The sequence below is a fragment of the Diabrotica undecimpunctata genome, chromosome 3 (genome assembly GCF_040954645.1).
Source record: "Diabrotica undecimpunctata isolate CICGRU chromosome 3, icDiaUnde3, whole genome shotgun sequence".
NCBI lineage: Eukaryota > Metazoa > Arthropoda > Insecta > Coleoptera > Chrysomelidae > Diabrotica > Diabrotica undecimpunctata.
The window spans coordinates 118292030-118316196 of NC_092805.1; the positions used below are offsets into that span (position 1 = coordinate 118292030).

At 33.0% G+C, this 24167-nt stretch overlaps 1 protein-coding gene across 3 annotated transcripts in view; it reads left to right on the top strand.

Moving 5' to 3' along the window:
* The window catches only part of rho-5 (rhomboid-5), a 693122-nt gene extending 673505 nt beyond the window's left edge, over positions 1-19617 (top strand). For 2 of the 3 annotated variants that reach the window (XM_072526724.1, XM_072526725.1), the window contains 5 exons: positions 4171-4191; positions 4415-4503; positions 10479-10740; positions 11363-11617; positions 18199-19617. In XM_072526724.1, the coding sequence (XP_072382825.1) occupies positions 4171-4191; positions 4415-4503; positions 10479-10740; positions 11363-11617; positions 18199-18633 (1062 nt within the window). In that variant the 3' untranslated portion in view covers positions 18634-19617. The remainder of the gene's footprint in view (positions 1-4170; positions 4192-4414; positions 4504-10478; positions 10741-11362; positions 11618-18198) is intronic. The other variant, XM_072526726.1, reaches the window with a different exon arrangement.
* Positions 19618-24167: the final 4550 nt, after the last annotated feature.

Sequence of the window (24167 nt, forward strand, 5' to 3'; positions counted from 1 at the left end):
GGCAGGTCTATTTGAACTTTCTACAAAATATTTTGCCGAATTTGCTTGCCAACGCGAACGTTGCTATCCGAGGGATGTATTTTCAGCATGATGGAGCACCCCCACACTTTTTACTAGCAGTGAGACAACATCTCAATAATGTTTATGGCAACAGGTGGATAGGACGTGCAGGTCCTATTTCGTGGCCTTCAAGATCCCCTGATTTCAATCCCGTTGATTACCATATTTGGGGACGATTGAAGCAACTAGTTTACGCAGTGAATATTAATAACCGACAACAATTAATTGATAGAATTATACATTGTTGTAATACTATTAGAAACGATCCCCAGAGTATCCGTAATTCAATACGTCAATTAACAATTCGGCAACAAAAATGTGTACAGGCTGCAGGGTTCCATTTCGAAAATCTATTTTGAATTATTTTTATTTTGTTACCATTATTGTATCTTTTCCAGCTCTAATTTATGGGTTTATCATAACTATGTACATATTTTTAGTTTTTTTAAAATTGTTCTTCGTTATTGTTAGTAGTTACTGTTTTTTGTTGTGCAGTGACTCAGTTTATCATTTCAATTAAAATGTTTGAAATTTATAACATTTGTTTAAATTAATTACCTTATAATTTGATACTTCATTATGGTTGTTCTATTTTTGGGTAAGATTTGATCGTTCACTAAAAGTTTAATAAAAGTGCGACAACATTGTAGCATATGTCGTTTTCATTGGCTATTTATGTAGTTTGAAAATCACTTATTGCATTTTAAAAAAATATATATACAGGGTGTAATATGTAATACGAATCCCTAAATTAATTTTTCCAAAACCAGTCCTGGAATTTTTTAGTTTAGCTAATACCAGTTGAATGCTTGATAGTAGTGTACTGTATCATGCAAAAATTTAAAAAATCAAATGAGCCGTATAAACACTACAGTAAAATGAAATAAATGGTCAATTACACAAATCACCCTGTTAATTAATAAAGAAGAGGAGTTGACATTTTTTAGTGGCCACATGATATGCTCCCTGAGGGACTCTACATATGGTAGAAGTATGTAAAGTTCCTCATGACTCACCCTGTATAGTTTAATTATAAACATTTTGAGCCATGTGATTACAAAATTAAATTGATTGCTCAATGTTATGATGGTGCAAGTGTAATAGCCGGCTTTTTAAATGAATTGCAATCAAAAATTAAAGTAGACGCTCCAAAAGCTTTTTTTGCACATTGTTGTGCTCGTAGATTAAATTTAGCTTTGCAACACGCCTCAAAATGTTTTAGAAATTGTAGGATATTTTTTGCAACGGTTACATCAATTTCTGCTTTTTTAATCATTCGGCGAAACGAACATTTATTCTGAATTCAATTCTAAATCGAAGTATCCCAACAAACTGTAAAACTAGATGGACTTCAAAGTCGAAAATTGTATACGTTGTTAATTCAAAATGGAATGAGTTAATTACAGTTTTCAATCAAATTATCGAAGACGAAAATTCGGGAGCTGAATTTATAAATAGTGCTTGAGGAAATTTACAAAATTTGAAAAATTTTGAGTTTGCTTTTATTCTTTGCTTTTATACTGATTCTTTCAACTAAGATGTTTCAGATATCATCGGCTTGACAATGCTACAGGAAAATCAATTAATAGATTGATTAAAACGTCATCTCTAATAATCTTCCTTATTAAGTTTTTCGGTGAATATAAAAACAGTTTACAAGGAAATATCAGAAGAATCACTAAAACATTTACTGCGTTTCTCATCCATATACGCTGTGAAAAGGTATTTTATGCTCTTGTATTATCTTAAAAACAAATGCAGAAATAAACTACAATTGGAATCCGATTTGAGATTAAAACTAAGTAAAAACATCGACCCAAATAATTATAACAAATTTAGTAGCCAAAAAGCACCACCAACCTTTACATTAATACAATATTTTTAATTTGCATAATTTTTTTTCAGTACTTAAATAAATTGTTCTAAATTTATTCCTGTGCTCTTTATTAAGGGGGTCCTTAAAATTGTGCTTGATTTTCTAGGGGTCAGCTGCCTGAAAAAGGCTAAGAAACGTTTTTTTATATGATAGTATTATATATTTATTTTTTAGTTCACTGTTTTATGGATGAACAGGGAATAAAATGGATAACAACTGTATTCAACAACATTATACGGAAATAACTGGAAAAATACCCCAAAGCTGGTTAAAGTCGACCTTCGTGACCATAGCAAAAAAAGTAAATGCCAAGACATGCGAAGACTACAGAACAATTAGCCTAATGAGCCACTTACTTGAAACGTTCTTGAAAGTGATACACGGTGAATATATAAAAAATGCGAAGAACAAGTATCATGGACGCAGTTTGGATTCCGCGATTCCTTAGGCACCCGAAAGGCTTTATTCGCTGTCCAAGTGCTTATCCAAAGATGCAGGGATGTTAACTGTGATGTGTATACTTGTTTTATCGACTACAAAAAGGCATTTGATAGAGTAAAGCATGATAAACTTATAAACATCTTGAAAGAAGTGGGGTTAGATGATATGGACTTAAGAATCATCTATAATTTATATTACAACCAAACAGCCAATATTAAAGTGGATGACCAATTGACAGAGGCAGTCTCCATAGATAGAGGAGTGAGGCAAGGATGCATTCTGTCCCCGGTGTTATTTAATATATACTCTGAATATATCTTCGAGCAAGCGCTAGGCGAACTACAAGAAGGCGTATTAGTCAACGGAATACGTCTAAACAACATTAGATATGCCGACGACGCAGTAGTTTTTGCAGATAGTCTGGAAGATTTGCAAAGAATAATGTCCCGTATATCAGATATAAGTAGAGAACACGGACTTGATCTTAATACGAAGAAAACAAAGTACATGGTAGTCAGTAAGCGCGAAGTATTAAATACACAGCTTTTGGTTAACCAACATCCAATTGACAGAGTGGACAGCTACACATACCTTGGTACCAACATTAACAGCCAATGGGACTACTCCAGTGAAATAAAACAACGCATAGGAAAAGCGAGATCGGCGTTCATAATGATGAAGTCTCTTTTCAGAAGTCACGATTTACCACTTGCTACCAAAATCTCTCTCATTAGATGCTATGTATTTAGGCCTGGACACTTTCCGAAGCTTCTTTAAGAAAACTCGAGGCATTCGAGATGTGGTGTTACAGACGTATTTTAAGAATTTCATGGGTCGATCGTGTGACTAATGTTGAGGTCCTACGTAGAATAGGCAAGGAATGCGAGATTAGTAACACCATCAAAGAGCGCAAACTGGAATATCTTGGCCATGTTATGAGGAATGAACAGAGATACGGCTTGTTGCAACTCATTCTTCAGGACAAGGTATTTGGAAAGAGAGGACCAGGGAGAAGAAGAATATCTTGGCTTCAAATCCTGAGAAACTGGTTTAATACATCGACAACCAGACAGAATAGCAGCAAGCAAATGTTGATCGCCAACATCCGGAACGGATAGGCATCGTAAGAAGAAGAAGTTCACTGCTTTAGTTACATTTAGTACCAAGCACTCTCCTCCTTTATTAACTACTACTACTACGTAGTGGGGCATAATTTAGCATTTAATTTAATACTAGCATTGGCTTTACCCTATAGCTTTTTTCACGGCTTCAATGAGACTGTGATTAATATTAATATTTTTTATAAACTTTTAAAGAAAGCTCAAAAGAATACTGTTATAATCCATTTCTTTTCCTCAATAGATTTTTATGGGTAGTATGCTAATTTCTAATAGTTTGATATATTAAAATGTGATACCAAACATTTCTAAAATTAGGAAATACTATAAATTCTTGATTATAGCAAACGAAACACCAAAGACAATCTCAGGAACCTAAGGATTTTTTAAAAATACATAGCATGATACTTTAAGTGTTGCCTATTTCTATTGTTATTATTGACTGACACATATGCTTGAAAAATTTTAAACTACAACGTTTTTGTCTCAAGATTTTAACCCACAATCTTTTGATTATAAAGTGAGAATCCGATACGATCGAATTTTTGAGTTTTATCTTACTTTTGTATAAAATATTTGCCTTTTCTGTAACGTTGATATTTTGGATTTTATAAATAAATTTAAATTGGCTGTTAACTTTTTTATAACAATACTTTTCTTTTAATTCTTCCAAAGTTGAGAGGATTACGGCCAACGGTAAGTCAAAAAGTAATACTCGTTTTTCTGCAAATAATTTTTGAACGTTCTTATTAACATTTATTTGTTTTAATCCCATAAAGACAAACTTGAATGCAGCATTTTAATTTGCTTATGTTTGACGTGTCGATTTCCAATTCGAAAATCGTTTTCAAAATACAATTTTAATTAGCGTATTACAATTTTGTAATCATTGTTAATGGTTGTATTATTTTTATTTTAGAAAACAATTTCTACGTGGAAGAAATGGAAAATGGGTGACTCAGGTCCTGGGGGCAGGATATCTGGTTCAGTATGCGGTTTGGATCCTAAGTAAGCATTTTTATTATCAATGAGAATTATTTATAGTTAAAATAGGTCCAATAATAAAAAAAATTTAAGTAGAGTTAAAAAAAAATTTATGTGTACAGTGTAAATTTGTCTTTTCATAGATGCCTGATAATCGGAAGTAAAATATTTTTGCGTTATTATTAATTTTTGTCCACGCTTACATATGGTTTGTATAGACTCTAATCAACTTCTGTGCGACCTTTGATGGTTTTTCTTCAATTGGTCCTTTTAGACGTGTTTTAATTTTTGTAACTACAGTTTTATTTTTGATAAATGTTACTGTTTTTCTTTCATTTTATTTTTTATTCAACTGTGGTGTAATAAAACCACAAAAGTTAATAATGCTTTATGACACTCTTATGGGGCTCTTCATTAAGGTAAAATCCAGCTATACACGAGTTCAGTAACTTTCCTTTTGGTTTCAAAAAAGTGACGTAAAATCTTTCTACCAAAATGAGCTGCTACTTTTTTAGCAAAAAAAGATTATTAAATAACAGGCGAAATGAAAAAACAGAAAGGACCCTTGAAATTAAAGACGATGGTTCATTACTACGGACCCCCACAAAGCTAGGAGTAGAAAATTAAATCAAGAATCTAAAAAAGTTTAGGGACAATAGAAAAATGAGCAGAAATATTTAGAGCAGGAAAACTACATAAACACGGCATCATTATTCAGCTAATCGCGCCCATTGCCTTCAGTATCTTCCAATGTTCTCCACACTGGGTCGATTGTAGCCAGTTTCCCGCTACTCTTTTCACCTCGTCTTAGGTCCATCTAGTTGGTAGTCATTCTCGGCTTCTTTTATAGTCTTTGGGTCTCCATTCCATGATTCGTCTTGTCCACCGTCTATCTTGTGTTCCTGTCCTGCCCAGTTCTTAGCGTCATGATTTTTTCGATGACGTCTTGAACACCTGATCTTTGCCTAATTTGTTGATGTGTTATGTGGTCTCGGGTTATGCGGTTTACGTTAGCGTTAAAGTCTCTGCTCCATAAGTTTGTACAGTCAAAACACATTGGTTACAAACTTTTCTTTAAGACACATGGGTATTGGACTTTTTAGAATATGGCTTAGGTTGCCAAGTTCTGCCGCTGTCAGATCTATTTGTTTTTGTAATTCATGTATTTGATTACCTCTGCTTATTTTAATCTCGTGTACCAGATATTTGTAAGTATCTGTCTGTGTATCCAAAAGAATCTTGGCTCGAGAAGTTATGTACAGAAATAGAAGACCCCCAAAAAAAACACGTCAGTGTCAATCTCCACAAGAAACTTACATATACTTCCAGAATTAGGAGACTGAAATATGCTCACGTACTTAACGGAAACGGAAGAATTTATGATCACGAACAAAAGTGTTAAGAATGGGAGAGATACATCAGTGACCTTTTTGCTCGAGAAAATGATAGACATACACATACTACCTGTGACAACCGGTTAGACAGAGGTCCCAGTATACTGAAATCAGAAGTCAGAAAAGTAATACAGCAAGGCAAAAATAATAAAGCACCTGGACAAGATCAAATCTCTGCTGAGCTACTTAAACTTTTGGACGAGTAAAACATTACCTACTTAACCACTTTCTTTTACAAAATTTACAACGAAGGAATAATACCAGAGGATTAGTTAGAGTCCCTGTTTATAACATTACCAAAGAAAAGCAAGCCCACCAAATGCAGAGATTTTAGACTAATCACTATATTGAGCCACACACTTACGATACTTTTACGAATTATACAAAACCGAGTATTCCTTCTGTGCGAAAGTAGAATAAGTAATAAGCAGTTTGGATTTAGAAATGGTCTAGGAACTAGAGAGGGTCTATTTTGTATTCGCGTTCTCTTACAAAAAGCTGTAAGTTTCGAAATAACGTTTATATCTATTTCATCGACTTCGAGAAGACATTCGACCGAGTACAACACGATACACTTTTCGATAGCCTGTAGGCAACAGGACTTGACCACTACGATATAAGACTGTTAAAATACTTATAATACAATCAAGTAGGCTCTATCCAAGTTGGAGATAGTGGTACTGTAAAACTACCTGTCTAACGTGGAGTACGACAGGGTTGTGTTTTGTCACCCAGTTTTTTTAATCTATACTCTGAAGATATCTTTAGGGAGGCTTTGGATGACAGACAAGAGGGAGTAAGAATAGGCGGAGAAGTAATCAACAACATCAGATACGCTGATGATACAGCCGTTCTGGCAGAAAATTTACAAGATTTCCAGACATTACTAAATCTAGTCAGTGAAGCAAGTTATCGGAGAGGCCTTAAAATTAACATTTCAAAGACAAAGTAGACGGTGGTTGGAAAGCTTAATATAGATCAAGGTTTGCTTTCGCTTAATGGAGAGGAGATAGAACGCGTAAACCATTTTAAATACCTCGGCAGCTGGTTAAAGGTAAATTGTGACTCTGATGAAGAGATAATAACCAGGATCGAAATATCACGTAAAGCTTTTATGACCTGGAAACCAGTTTTATGTAACAGAAATCTGTCAATACATTTTCGCTGTCAAAAAGGTCTTAAAATGTTATGTGTGGTCTATCCTATTATATGGTTGTGAGACATGGACATTAACAACCACAATGCTTAACAAATTAGAAAAATTCGAATTGTGGTGTTATCGACAGATCCTAAAAATATCAACAATTCGAACACTTTTGCTTACAAACATCATAAAGAGAAGAAACACAGAATACTTTGGCCATGTAATTAGAGGACCCGAATACCATCTACTTCTCCTTATAATACAAGGAAAAGTGAAGGGAAAGAGATGGATTGGTCCCACAGTAGAAGAATTATCTCGCACAGCAGTCGATAAAGGACGGTTTCAGGAAATTGTAAAGATGATGATGGTCAACGTCTGAAGACGGACACGGCACGACATTGTTGTATGGTCTTATTGCCAATAGTTATATTTCCGCTCATTGCGAAATTTGTCAAAGATTATCGTTGATCCTGCTCTTTCATACAGAGTTTTAAGCGAATATTTCATAGAATTTGTGTCTTGTAAGTTATCTGCGATTAATGCAATGTTATCCGCAAACCTCATATGTTTTAATCTTATGGCTAATTTTGGTGAAATATCTCCTTGTCTTACTCCTCGCCTAAGCTGAATTTTTCTGTATTTTCGTGTAGTCGTATATTTGATGTAGCTTTCTTATAATTGTTACTGATTAGTGATGTGTACCTGTAATCTATCCGGCTTTGTTTTAGGGCTTCCAGGTACTGTTTCAACATCTACAGAATCAAAAGCCTTCTAGTAATCTTCTCGTAATCGACAAATGCATGGACGAGTGGTATGTTGTACTAGATCCAATGTTCAATGAATATCTTTATGATACGCAAATGATCATTTGTGTCATATCTTGCTCTGAAGCCTGCCTTTTCTTTGGGCTGACAGTAATCAAGTTTAGGTCAATTTACTCTTCACCCTTCGTTAAGAGTTTGTACATATGAGTCATGAGGTTGGGTGTCTATAATTTTCTACTTTAGTAATGTTACCTCTTTGTGTATCTTGGATGAAATAATAAAAAAAGTAAGAACTAAAAAAGGATATAAAATGGTAGAAAATCAACTTAAAATAATCTGCTCTGAAGCTATTTTCTTGTAGCATCGTAAAGTAATTACTATTTTAATTGGAATAAGCCACAATTGAAGTTTAAAATAAGTTTATTGACATTTCAATTTCCACGTCGGAAATCTTTCTCAAAATACAAACAAAATAATCTGCTATGCAGACAACGCAATACTCATCTCTTACTGTTTTGTATAAAACTTAAGAGGTCGCTGGTTAAATGATATTAGAATAATAATGGAGAAAAAATGCAAAATTTTGACTGTAAATAAATTAGCGAAAAATAGCAACTATAACTATGAATAAATTACGAGAATTAACTGGTCTAAATCATACTGCTGTCTGTACAAATAATATAGACTCACCTTTTGAAATATTGATGTATTCGTGGCAGGCAGAAGAATTGGTCGCGATGCGTCACGACGCCATCCAAGGCACAGAAGAAAAGGATGTCCCGTGCTGACTGTTCGCTGTTTCGGTGACTACCCTCTGCCCACGCTTCGGGGTGGTCCGTAGCAAGAGCGTATACCAATAAATCACTCTATTGTATTGCGATTTTGAATGGCGATAATTTAAGTTATTTGTCACGGTAATGCAATACTTTACACGTTTTGTATGTATTGGCGACACAAAATAACAAAAGAGAAAGTCAAATTCTCGGTACTTAAAACCAGACATGTGTTTAAGCCGGTTTAACAATTTTACGAGATTTTACGAAATAACCGGAAACAATATATTTTAAAGCAAATAAGTTAGAATATGCCATTGAATTTAGATCACATTATAGTACAGTGAAAGAAAAATATTGTAAAATATGAAAATAAATACCACATACTTTTCCAAACACTTACTAATATCTCAAAGTAAAGATGATTTACAACGTATGCTGTGCACTAATTTAATATAACCGTCAAAAAATTTATTAATTTAATTTTGGGAAAATTAACACGTTAATTTCCCCAAAAAAGACAAAACTGTATGTTTATAACAGCAAATTTACTTAAGATGTAAATTGGAGCTGGAAGGTCAGATAATAAAAGAAGTGATGGAGTTTAAATATCTAGGCATCACACGATCTAGCTACGGATAGCTCGAAACAGTAGTAGAAGATCAAGTGAAGAGAGCAAACAGGGCCGCAGGTTACCTGAATGAAACTATATGGAGAATTAAAAATATTGGGAAAGAAATGACTTGACAGAGAGAACAAAAAGAGTGCTATCAATAGCAGAGATGAAAACACTTATAAAGATTGATGGTAAGACACTATGGGACAGTGCTAGAAGTACTAAAGATATACGACGTAGATGTAAGGTGGAGAACATAAAGGACTGGGTAAGAAAAAGAAGAGTAAAATGGAACAAACTACAACAAATATATTAATAAAGATGGAAAGAGGTGGTTCCCCAATAGGAAGACGATTAGTAGGAAGACCACGAAAACGATGAAACGACAACTTACTGTAGGCACATTAAAAAATAGATAAAGTCATGTTTATATAAAAAGAAGAAGACCTTTTTGTGTAACAGGACTATCATTGTATAACTTACACACTTCTAAAATATAGGTCACACTAGGAACATGTGTATGTTCTTAAAAAACTTGATTGTGTATACATTTTTTTTAAATAAGCTAAGTACTGTCAGCATGCAACATGTCATCTGTCATCTTCTGAGGGTCGTCTTGTAGGAGGTTATAAAAACCTCATGGTTGTAAAATTCACATTTAAAAGGTGCTTCGTATACCAATGGCTGCCTCGTTGAAACGACGGAAAAAACTTATAAGGGTTTTCACCCTTATAACGGCGTTAGCCTTTTAGGTTTTTTATTGTGTTTTGTTTGACAATTACTTTTCTATTAGGTATTTATATCCTCCTATAAGACGAAGTTCTTAAGATGACATGTGACATGCTGAAAATACTTAGCTGATTTTAACAAAAAAAATTTACACACTTTTAAGTTTTTTGAGAACATGCACCTGTTATCAGTTTGACCTATATTTATTTAACAGTTCGCTTACTGATTTTAGTAAGATTCCTCCTTCTGTTAGTAGGACTCCTTCTATTATTACCTCATTAACCAGTCCATCATCATTAGGCGACCGATGGTTCTTCATTATCTTTGAAGATGCTCTTACTTTTCGCACTGTAATGGGTAAAAGTTTTCAGATCCCTGATTGATGAGAGTGCTTACTCGTGACGGAAAATTGTCTTGTGTTCATTGGCTGCTGTAGAGATCTTTATAAAACTCTCTAGTTGTTTTAAGAATGTCCTGTTTATCTATTGTTGCCTTTCCGGTTTTGTCTAAAGTATACCATGATATATCGTACGGTATTTGACAAATTATCATATATTATTAATATTAATTTTATTTTAGATTCTGTGACGCTCCCGCCAGCGTCCATCCTTACGAATGGCCGGACGATATCACGAAATGGCCGATTTGTCGAAAAACCAACACTCAGTCCTCGGTTCAGAAAAGTAACGGGCCACGCGACAAACTCGCTGAACACATGGTCTGCGAAGTCATAGGACATCCTTGTTGCATCGGAATTCACGGCCAGTGTAGAATAACAACAAAAGAATACTGTGATTTTGTTCAAGGGACATTCCACGAAGAGGCATCGCTTTGTTCACAAGTAAGTAATATTTTTTATATAATTTACGTTTTAATATCAATAACTAAAAACAAAAATAAGGAAGGAAACTAAAACAGTAATAAAGAAAAAGAAAATATTTGCAAGTTTTGTCTTCAAGAATTTAAAACGACTGCAAACGCATATTGGGATGTGTTAAAATACAGAGGAAAGATATCAGTGATCTAACAACAGCGACACTTTTCTAACAACAAGTCACTTTCAGTAATTAAGAAATTGAGACATAACGGTATTATCAAGTCTTAAGTGACTTGGTATGCTGGAGTACCTTCCACAAATTTTCTTATACATCTGGACATCTTTAATGTTCTCTAAGAGGCTCTTCCTAATGACATCCGTATTTGAGACAGTTATAGCTGTGATCTCTATACTTTCCATTCTCTCTATTGCCTTCTTAGTATTTTTTCAGGATCTCTATACTTAGCGACTTTCTCTTTGTTTTCACACACAGATTATTCTTGTTATCTATCGCTACATCAAAATGTTTTGGTTTTTAACTTTGTAGATTCGGTCTATTAGGGGCCACTGGTTGGTAGGTCAGCACAGTAACTAGTAGTTATATATATTTTTTTACATAGATTATTACTGTAATATTATTTTCCAGGTGTCTTGCTTAAACGACGTCTGTGGAATGATCCCGTTCTACTTTCCCGACGTGCCTGACCAGTTTTACAGGTTATGGACATCGCTGTTCCTACATGCTGGAGTGCTTCAGTTAGTCATCACTGTTCTCATACAACATTTTTTAATGAGAGACCTGGAAAAATTGACTGGCAGTTTAAGGATAGGAATAATATATATCGGGTCTGGAGTGGCCGGCAATCTGGCTAGTGCTATTTTTGTACCTTATCGTGCAGATGTAAGTATATTTTATAAAACATATAAAACATAAAGAGATAAATTACAAACCCGATCGATTTTGACAGAAAAGTCACAACATTGACGACTTATGAGTAAAGTCAGCATTAAAAGCATTTAGCTTTTTTGCTTTTTAGTAAAAAATGCCTATGTTACAAATATTTTGCTTAGCTTACTTATTTTAATAAACTATATCCTATATTCCTTTTCGGCTGAAGTACAATTTCAGGTAATTTCGGTCGTTAAAGCGCCGTTAAGAATTTTAATTCAGCAATGGGCAAAACGGAAAAACTCATTATTCGTACTATTCATACAATAGGCTGCACTAAGTTGAGTTTAAGAAATTAGTTAGTAGTTTTCTTTAAATATACAATAAAGTTTTACCAGCAAATTTATCATTTTCGTGTAATTTACTTTAATATCCATTTTCGATTAATTAATCATTTTGAATTTATAAATTAAATATTTTTGATAACGCCTGTCCGAATTTAAGCATACAAAAAATCACCTAATACACCATTGTCTCCGCAACCTATTTTGACAGGATGGGGAACGTGGCTATATTTTGAACTTATTTAGAAATGTTCCTGCTATTAAATAATTAATAATGTAACTAGATTGTGAGAGTTCGAGTTACATACTAGCAACTAAAAAAAGTCTAAAGAATTACCAACACAGGTATTGTTTTTGCACACTAATTATCAATTTATTACAACGTTAACTGAACCACAAAAACGAGATTCTGTGAGTGTAATACAATAAAAGGAATTACCAATTCAAAACTCCGTTTAACAATTAAGAACAATCAAGTTTAACAATTAAAAACAGTCAAACAATATATGCGTTTGTTTTGTTTTACCAAAACATATCTGATGTTTACATTGTGATTTTTTACCTTCTCCAGAAACTACCGGTCTGTATTAAGTATCAGTACGTATAGTAAAGGATTCTCAATATCCCAGAGACCTAACTTGAAGGAGTATCATATGCCATCTAGGCCCATTATCATATAATCATCATAGAACACAACAAGTTTCCTACCAACTCGTGCCAAATAGAGAAACTGCCCTTATAAGTCTTCACATGTTTCAGTCCATCCGGGCACATATTCTGTGCAATACTGCACTCACAAACCTCTCGTAATATTTACTGGTTCGTGCGATCCAGGTCGAGGTGTGGTCTAGTTGTTCAGAGAACTTTTTTCAGTTTGGTTTTCTGATATTTCAAGGACACTTCTTCCAGCTGTTGGTGGTCTAGAATTAGTATTTTTTGAGACAAAGAATATATCTGGGTTGTATTCTTTTCCCCGTGCAGCTGATTTAAATGTTCCTCTGTCGTTGGCATCAAAAACTAGATATGTGTTTTGCTCTTCAGGCCATTTGACCAGTGCATCCCTATTTTCATCATTTGTGGTATACTTCCACTTTTCCTGTTGGCTGTTAAAGTCATCGATATATAGAGTAGGTATTGGATGAGTCTTTACTACTTCTGGTTTCCATGTAGTAGTTAGGGGTTTATATATGTTAACTACGGTAGTCTCAAACTTTTTTGACTACTTCAGGTATACTTTTTTCATGAGAATTAGTAAACAGGAACCGTACCTTGGATGGTAATATATTTTAAGTATTTGTGCTTCTTCTTATTGTTCCGTCTTCTAACGAAGGTTGGCGATCACTTCTTTAAACGCTTCCCTATCTTTTGCAACGTGAAATATCTGTTCAAATCTGAGGTTAATCCAATCTCTGATATTCCTCAGCCAAGATTTCTTCTTTCTTCCCAAAAGCCTTTTTTCCCTCAACTCTTCCTTCCATTAAGTATTTAGAAGAAGATATCTGGTCATCAGAATGAAAATCCTGAAAAAGTTTTAATACAGTATTGATTTAAAGCCATGAATAAAGCCAGTGCCTGTATAAAAATATCAAATACAATGTCATCTATTTTTAAGCTAAGGAAACAGTACTCGTACGGGCATTCGATAAAAAACTCGATGGCTGGTATTTGCCATTTAATTAATGCACTACAGGTTATTTCCTGTATTCACCATTGTTTGTAGGAATAATGCCAGTTTTAGACTGGTATTAAGTCAAAGTAATTTCATAATACAATATTTCCAAATACTTTTACCAGCCAGAGTATGGTTAATGTAGTATTGCCGTCTCACTTTGATATATTGGAGTCTAAACAGTTTCGGAAAAGAATAGGTATATACATTAAGTACATGTCTACATACTCCAACTTAACTTTAAGTATAATCAGTTTACTAATAGGCCAGCCATTTTTTTCGTAAAATTTTTTGTAAACAAACATGTTAGGTTAGGTTAATAATATAAATAACAATAAAGTGCGTCTGAACAGATAATTAAGATAAAAATACCAAAGAAAAAAGTTATTGAAAAAAGAAATACAAAAATAAAGGAAAAAGTGTTTCAATCAGCAAATAAATTTGTAATCGATTATTATTAGGATGGTGATACTAAATTTATGGTGATCATTGAAAAGAACATTCAACATATCGACCTGAATATTGAAGCCGAACGTGCTGAAAGAGTACACCGATTTAAATATCTGGGATATACAGTAAATGATAAGTGGGACCCAGACGTAGAGATTAAGATCCGAATTGAAATAGCAAGATCCAAATTCATCAAAATGAGAAAGCTCTTAAGCAACCGCCACCTAAACGTTAACCTCCGCTGGCGCGCCACGAAATGCTATGTACTCTCTACGCTACGGCACATAAAGAAGAAGAAGATTATTAGGATATCTGTACGAAAAGAAACGACGAAGCGGTGTCGTTATGGAGTATGTAAGAGTGATACACGCTATAAATCATTTGAAGTCAATACGTGTTATTTTATACATCAATTTCTTTATAAACAATCTCGTGCTATACCTACAATATTTTATTTGTATTAAATACTATTCAGTACATACATTTGTCATTTTTAGCCTTAAAATATTAAATGCTCTATTTTATTGATTATACACTATAATAATAGTTTTTTAATTAATAGATTTCGGCAAGTAATGAAAATCGATTAAGTTATTAATTAGGATAAAAAAAATATAGATAATATTTATATAGTAAACAAGTTGTGATACCTAACCTCTCAATTGTTGACCAAAACTGTACGAAAAACATGGTGGCTGCGCATGCGCTTGTGAGAACATTTAACAACTATTACTAAGGTCATTTGATACAATTTACAAACAATTTTGAAAAGTTTTTCCAGCTTTTAGTTCCAACCATATATATTTAATGAGTTTGTAATGTTGTTACTTTCTATTTACTACTTTAAATAAATCTTTGACACATATTATTATTTTACTTTTTTAATTCCACATCTCGGGAGAAATATTTTTTAAGTAACTCACTATTTTGCACAAAAAAATGGTATAATCTTATATTCACGAGCGGACGAGCCTCATTATGTGCCATCATTTACAATAGGATCATGCATCGAGTTAGAATCTATGGAGAAGCTATGAGCATTGTAACCTCAGAAACCTTTTTTTGATGGTGCTAGAAAGGTCACCAATGGAGACACTGCTGACGGCAGCCAGATGGTTGGTGGAGAGCGAGTCGTGGGTTCGAAACTAGCTTTTGAAACCAGGAATGGGTCCAACGGACGAAATAAGTAAATATACGATAAGAGATATTGGAAAAGATACAGAAATGAACAAAAAGATAGATGGGTAAAATTACCAAAGATAAGACAAGATAGGGAACAGGGCGCCACTTAATTTTTTGGGGTTTAAGGAGAAAATTAAGAAACCTTAGAAAAGAAAAGAGATAAGGAAAGATATTTAGGTTCAGAGATCAAACCCAAGAAAAGATAGCACAGTTAATTATTGAATAAATTTGGTCAACACTCTACATAAACAAAAAATAAATATATAAGGTATTACACTTACTTACCTACGAAACTTAATAAGCCTGATCTTTCTACTGGTCAAAGGTATAGTTATATTTAAAGGTAAAAAGCAAATATATCAGGGAACTTTGTTAGGAGTCACAACAGAACAAAATTATGACGCTGCTGAATGCAACACAAGTAATAAAAATACACCAACAACTATAAAATGGTGGTATACATATAAAAATAGGCAGAAATATAATTAGAAAATATCTTTACAAAGATATAAGTATAACACAAGCATGCACAAATAAAGTTTTGGCGTATCTTGAGATATTACAGCAAAAAAAAATGAATAAAAAAATTATAACAAACACCAAAGATAACAAAAATTAATAAAATCTAAATTTACAAAAATACAAAAAAGTTACTGAAGTGAAAACATAAAAATTTAACCAAACCGCACTTGGTTAAGTCGATTATTTGGTTCGTAACAAAAGAAAAAGTATAGAATGTTCTTTAATTGACTGCAAAATTCAGTAGCTACTCTCAACTACATTTGATGACATGTATGATCGTTAGATACGTCCAGATAATGGAAGATGATATTATGCTATACCATGTTACTTGCCCAGATAGGTGGAGATATTAAAATTATGTCACTTACAGTAATTCCTGGCGACTGCTGCTTTAATTCACTGAAATTAATACTGTACTTGTATTAAACACTGAATTTATGACTATATTTAATCTAATATAGTATAGGATGAAGAAACTCAAAATAACAAGTGTATACACACTTATAAAGAAAATGCACAGAGACGGTAAGGTAGCAGATACGATAATGTGAACTAAGCGTCTTAACTCGACGAATGCCCACCGATAAGTCGTTTTCTCTACGAGTGCCCACCGAGAAGTAACTTGGTCCTTCTAAAATTTTACCAAGCTACCCAAGAAAAGGTGAGGGTATCTTCCCCCCAAAAATGATGGGCCAGCTGTATCTATTTCTAAGAAGATAAGGTTCTAATTAACATTGAACATAACGGTATACTTCTACCTACAAACGTGATGGAATATGAAATCCCGAGATTGGGTCTTTACAGAAAAATTACTATACTAGCCTTCGGAATATTTACAAATCTATCATAAAAGACCCGGATTAAGACGGAAAGGATTAAAAACCTTTCGGACGCAAGGAAATTCCGGGCATTCAATAAAATTTTGAAGACGGTAAACCGAACATAAGCGTATCATCACGGGGATAAAAGGAATAAAAATAATTAATATTTTAATTATATAAAAAAATGTTACAGCATATTAACGTGTGTATTAAAAACGGCGTCAGTAGGTGTGGCTAACGATAATACCAATATAGCGGTGGGATCAAGGCCTGATTCAATAATATTAAAACTACTATACAAATATGACTAGTTATTCAGAAGATTTAATCATAATCTAAAAAAGTACAATACATTTTTAATAAACTATGATTTATTTTTCCCGCGGTAAACACTAAAAACACGACATATTATACATAAAGATAAATTAATACAGTCAAATAACAAGTTGTATCTGAAAGAGATAATAATATAAATAATATTTTAAAGGGTAAAATGAATATACGGTACTTAAAAATGAACTGACACTTAAAAATTTAGTTCAATTAACAAAGTTGGAAAAGCTATTATTAAAAAAACAAAATTGAATATCTGCCGAATATCCCAATGGAAATACTGTGTAGAAATAAAAATAATTATGTTGCAGTAGTTAATAAGAAATTTTAAGATATTTAGGATGAAGATATTTGAGTATTCTCAAGAATAGCACGATCTACCTTACTTATAAGATTTGTTATGAATACTATTAATTTATTTTCTGAAATATGGGCCATTACTTTGTTTACATATTTGTATACTAACCTGTGGAACGTTATTCCTGAAGATTTTTTATTAACATTGCTTCTGCTACTGAAACTACGTTGAGAACAAGAAACCGTTATTATGCACTATCACAATATAATATTACAGTTTTTATAAAAGTATTATAAAACTAAAAATATTCGAAAAACAACAAACGTCAACAATCATACACGATCTGTCAAAACGATCATAACAATATGGCCGAAGTGAGGTCGTTTTTAGTAACGTGATGCCCTCTCCATAGATTCTAACTCGATGGGATCATGTTATATCAATGAATACCTTATTTGAAAGCTCGTTTCATATATTTTTGACGACACCTACAAAGTATCTTATAAGTGGCGCTTATCGCTCTTAGTTAAGTTAATTTAAGTTTTATTATTATTTAGAAAATAGGATTTGGCAATTAATTGATTCACTATACTAATTATTGAAACGAGTATTTTAAGGTTTTTGGGCTGAAATTAGTAATAGTGCCATAAAAGGAACGAGCTTTCAAATGTGGTAGTACTTGTCATAAGATCCCATTTAAAATTATTTTATAAAATGGCGTCCATCCAATATTTTTAATGATGTCAGTTAAACATTATAAAAATTATTAACAGGGCTTCATTCAGTTATTATAAATATTTTAAGTTGAATTTTATTGTTCGGCTTATTATGGGAGGAGAGTTTAGACGCGCACTTTGTAAAATCATGTTATATCAATTTTTTCGCAAAAACTAGATTTTGGGTTGCTTAAACTATTACCGTACATGTATTTTTCTTTTCTAATTACTTTTATTGATATATTTTTTCTTTTTTAGGTCGGCCCCTCTGGCTCCCAGTTCGGACTGCTCGCCTGTTTGATAGTGGAAGTGCTAAACGCATGGCCGATGCTAAAGCATCCCAACCAAGCCTTGTGCAAGCTCCTCTCCATCACTCTGGTGCTCTTCTTTGTCGGCTTACTACCGTGGGTCGACAACTACGCCCATCTATTTGGTTTCGTATTCGGCTTTCTTCTATCCTATGCCTTTCTACCATTCATATCCTTCGGCAAATACGACAGACACAAAAAGATATTTCTGATATGGGTGTGCCTAGCTGCCGCATCCATCCTCTTCATCTGTCTGGTACTGTTATTTTATATCATACCAGTATACGACTGCAAGGTCTGTTCGTATTTTAATTGTTTACCTATCACTAGAGATTTCTGCGCGTCTCAGAATATTAATTTTAAAAGGGAGGAGCCCATAGTATGACAAAAGAGTATACGGTTTTTAACCGTATATTTTGTTTTGATTATTTTTGTTGACGAACGGAAGTGATCATTTATTTTTACCTTTTAAATAATTTTGTCTTGCTGTTGACTAATTAAACAAGCGAGGGAGATGGTTATTTGGCAAATTGATTAAAAAGTAAATACAACGGAAATATTTAATTAACAGAAAATACATAGACAAGCATAACCTACGTTAAGTTTTTGCGACGAATTGGTTTTGATTTAAAGCAACAATTTAGTGGTAAATTTCATTCTTGTCACATTTAAAGAAAAGGAGTTAAAAAAAAATTAAAAACAAATCATATAGGAGAAAAATTAGGTGAAGAGTCCCTTAACTTGTGACTGTAAAATCTGGATATATGTAAAACTTGTTTTAGTGTAAAATCAACTATACTTAAGGTTTTTTTTGTTTATAAATATTGTTCTGTCAAAATCTTAACTTAAATTAAATATCATTTTCGAAATAAAAAAAAATTGCGCAAATTTTATAAAATCTTATCCATCAGCATTTAATATTTACTATGTTACAAGATTTATGTTTTATGTTTCAATCATGTATACCGGGTGAAAGTGCAGTAAGATAAGCAACGCTAAGTACAGCCTCTCATTGTAGTATCTTGTCGCTGTCACTCACATGAGCAATAATATTTTAGATCAAGCAAGCCATTAAGAAGAACTTCCATTAACAACCTATGAGCGGTCATATCACTTTTTCACGTTTAGGTCTCTAGATCGAAATCGAGTTAAGAAGCAACTTCAAAAATGTATGCTGCCTTTTTACAACGGCAAAAGACATGGCTGTGTTTAATCAACACAAATTAAGAACAAACTTTTAGAGCAAACCGAACTAAAGAAATTGGCGACAAAAATAATCACTCCTTTAGAGCTCTATTTTAGATCTACATTTGATATTTAATACTCCGGTTGTGATAAATTGGAAATATTCACTGGTAGCATACTTATTATATATATACAGTGTGTCCGTAAAGTATGGAATAAATTCGACATTTCCTAAATGAAAAGCGTTTTTAAAAAAATCCAAAACACGTCGATTTCTAAATTCAATGTTCTACATTTTACAATAAAATTTCATTATACAAGGTGATACACATTAGAGTGATGACGCCATCGGCTCTTTTTTTAAATGTAACACCCTGTATTTTAGGACATTTTTAGATCGAAAACTCATAATTCACCATACTAGAGAGATTTTAACGGGCTGGTCATGGGTGACGACGATATGCCAAAATTGTATAGTAAAATTCGGAACAGAAGACCAAAAGTGAGACCAAAATAAATATGGGAGAATGTAGAGGCAATGGACGCACAAAGTTTGATAGATGTATATACTTTAAGGTAAGCTGAACCGTAACGCCATTTTCTAGGAAAACATTGCATGACGCCAAGACAGACTTTGGGCTGTAGCCCCATAAGAGGAAGGAAAGAGATATTATTCATGTACCTGCACCTTTTCTGCCTTGGATTTTACCCTCAATATTAATTACAAAGAGATTCAACAGATTTTCTGATGATACACTATCAGTGATCAGTGTACAGATCAGTGACAGATCAGATTTTTACAGTAAAAGAAATCCGGGCAACCTGCTACGAATATAAGGTAACGCATTATGCATTGTTCATAGATTTTAAACAAGCGTATGATAGAATAAGAAGGAATAAAATGTTTAAAACACTGAGCTCCTTTGGCATACCCGCAAAATTGGTTAGGTTAGTAAGAATGACTCTGAATAGCACACGAAATCTTGTAATATGGGGAGGATTTTCATCGTATGACTTTGAAGTAAATAGAGGTTTTAGACAAGGAGATCCGTTATCCACACTGCTTTTTAATTGGGTGTTGGAAACAATAATCAGAAATAGCCGATTTAAACCACCGCATCCATCTTCAACAATGAACATCAATGTCGTTGATGATCTTACTATTCTAACAAAAACAAGAAAAGAATTACAAAATGTTATAAAAAGATTAGAAAAGGAGGCAAAATATTTTGACCTATAAATAAACCATGAAAAGTCAAAGTACACGATACTCTGAAATACAGAGCAAAAAGAAGAGGGGCAGTTTTCTTTCATATATAATGTATCAAGGGAATATAATTTCGAGAGAGTGGTCAAAGAATGGGAACTGAATGCAAAGCAAAGGGAAATAAAAAGATGGGAAAAGACCACGGATGAAATCCAAATATGTTTGGACAAAGTATGGAGTATGAAGTATGGACAAAGAAAAAAGCAAATAAGGAGAAATTGGAAAGATGGGATAGGAAAACGCTCAGAGCTATATATGGAGGCATAAACACGGTGCGACGAACAAACAGGGAGCTAGAGGAACTGTATAACGAATCAAGCATTAGTCGCTTCATAAAAATACAGAGAGTGAGATGGATGAGGTTCCTGATGAGAATGGAAAGGAAGAGGATATTAAAGATGATTCTCATCTTAGAAGATCTCAGAAGAATTGATAGTTGGAAATAAAGAACAACAAACAGGGATGAATGGAGGAGAATAGTAAGCCAATTTAGTAGGCCAGGAGCATGATTTGACAAGAAGCAACCCCAGTTGATACAAGTTTTAGAATATATAAGTATTATATTAATTTTATTAATTGTATTTTAGCTCTAGGCCTTCAAGACCTGTTAAGCTTTGTAAATAAATTAATCATTTCACATAATGTGTTCAAAATATGCTGCTGATAAGATATTAGAGTAAACCAACGATTCGGCTTACGTAATTTCAGTTATCTATTTGTTTCGGCTGTGGATTAATTTTTGCAACTTAATTCGACACAAAAAATAATATTTTTAGCTGTGATAAACACAGATGAATATAATCTTCAGTATCTAGTATATTCTTTCCTCATATATAAATAAGAAGTCCATCATGAGTTCGGCATATGTAAATTCGACTTTAATCCAAATTTCGCAACGATTTTTGTTATATTTCAAATTTTATTAAGGCTAGTTTATACATGGGATAGATTTGTGAACTTCCTACCAATATACTCCTTACCCAATAATTTAAAAGATATAGCATGAATAATTTAACATTTAAAAAAGTTTACAGTCGTTATAATTTTCCAATTGTTTTATTTCAATTTTTAGTAGTAATTTTTAATAACAAGCCCCATATACTTTAAAATATTTGTCGAAAAAACATAAAATACAACTCGTGTGGTAAGTCCATTAAACACTTGTTAGAACGTGTGGACGCAACTCTCCGACGCCTGCGTAATAGACTATTTACCATATACATTATATAAACGTATCACTTTGTCAAATAAATATCTCCTCAAAAAAACTTTAGAAAGGTTGTATTGAAATATAAGATGACATATCGTGTTTGTAGAAAAAAATGCGCCAGTATTTAGTCAACTAGCTACAGAAATTATTTGAATCATTACAAATGTATTATAAGTTTAACCTGTTTGTTTTATTTATTTGCTCAATAAATATACTGTTTTTTTTTTGTTTTTCGTTTTTATTTTTATTTATTTTTTACTTACCTTCCTTGTAGTGGTCGGAAACTAAATATGTGGGAGATGCGAGGACAGTGTCGTGGCGTATGTAATGGATATTGATTTGTTTAGTTGTTTGTGATATTCTAATTTTTTTAATATGAACAATTTCATGTAAATTTTTCGGACAACATAGTGTTTCAAATATACAACTTTAAAAATATGTGATAAAAAGACTATATATCGCGGTAATCCATAAGACACTTCTTATTTCTATATATAAATATGCAATGAATATTTGTTTTTGTTGGCAACGAAACAATGCTACAATGAACTTTTTTGCTGTTGACATGCTTAGTTGAAAATACCCTGACAGACACTAATTCTAGCTTTGAATAATAGGTTAGTTTCCAGGATAACGATGGAATTTATATATGGCTAGTTGGAAAATAAATCCTGTACTTGATTTAAATGATTTGATATATTTTTTGATACCGAACAAAAAATATATATTAAATTAATGCAATACCTATACAATTTATAAAAATTTATATTATATTTTTTAGTCCGACTTGATGAGACTTAAAGCTGTGTTAATTTCAAAATATCGTAAATAGTATGTACATTTAAAAAAATAAATTAGTAGTAAAGTTATTTTGTTCATTGAGCTAAGGGCTTACTTTCCATCCAATTAAATTTATTAACGAACAGACGACTTCTTCTTTATGTACCAAGTTATTTCAGAACGTTGGTTACCACCATGGTTGTATTAATAAAATACCAATCTCGCAAATTCTACAACCATGAAGCCTATTCTTCGCTCTGGACCGCGATTACCTGCTATTTTCCCTTGTATAATATTTTATAGCAACCTACATTTAGGACCTCTCATTACATGTCCGAAGTACTCTAGCTTTCTCTTTTTGATGCTTTTTATAATCTCGGTGATCTTGCTGAGATATTCTAGTATTGTAGAGTTTCGAATCTTCTCTACCCAAGAATTTTTTAAAATTCTTCTATATAACAACATTTCAAAAGCTTCAAAGCGTTTTGGATCACTTTTTATTTACCGTCCAAGACTCGACACCATAAAGTAAGACGGAAAACACATAGTAGCCAAGTAGGTGAATCGGCAAGGACAATTTTAGGTGTCCGTTACATAATTCCTTGAACATCCTTTTGAAAGCTGTTCTGGCCTGCTCAATTCTGGATCTAATTTCACCGTGACTTTCTGCGTTACAATTTAACGATATGCAAGGTAAACAATTTCATCAACTCGCCTAAGTTTTGTACCATTTACATATACAAACGGTTTTATATTCTGCTGTTTACGTATTACGAGTATTTTGGTTTTTTATATGTTCATATCCAGATCTGCTTCTTTACATCTTCCAACGACACTGTCAGAAGTGTTAATAGATTTTCTTGACTAGAAGCTAGGAGTACTGTGTCATCCACATATCGCAAACTATTAATGATTTCGCCGTTTACAATTATTACTTCTTGTTTTTGGGAAAGTGTATTTCTGAAAATTCTCTTGAAGTACACGTTAAAAAGCAGGGCGACAAGATACACTCCTGTCTTACTTCTCTTTTAATATTAAGAGCCTGTGATTTCATAGCGTCTACTAAAACTGATGCTGTTTGATTCCAATACAAATTTGCAATTATGCGAACGTTCCTGCCATCCCAAATAATGTCTCTTACAGCTTCGATCAATATAGATCCGTTAACACGATCAAACGGCTTTTGAAAGTCCTTAAAACAGCAATATACGCCTACAGATATATCACGATATCTTTGAGCAAGTTCTTTCATACCAAACAATGCCTCTCCTGTTCCAAACCCATTACAGACACCAAATTATGTGCCACTTATGTATTCCTCATATTTATTTTAGGATCTATCCTTTTTAGGTAGAGCTATGCACGATGAATTGGACCAACTATTAGGTAGGTATCCGCTGGTATAAATAGTATTGAAAACTGAAGTTATGGCCTCTAGAACTATTTTTATAATATATAATAACTATATATTGTATTG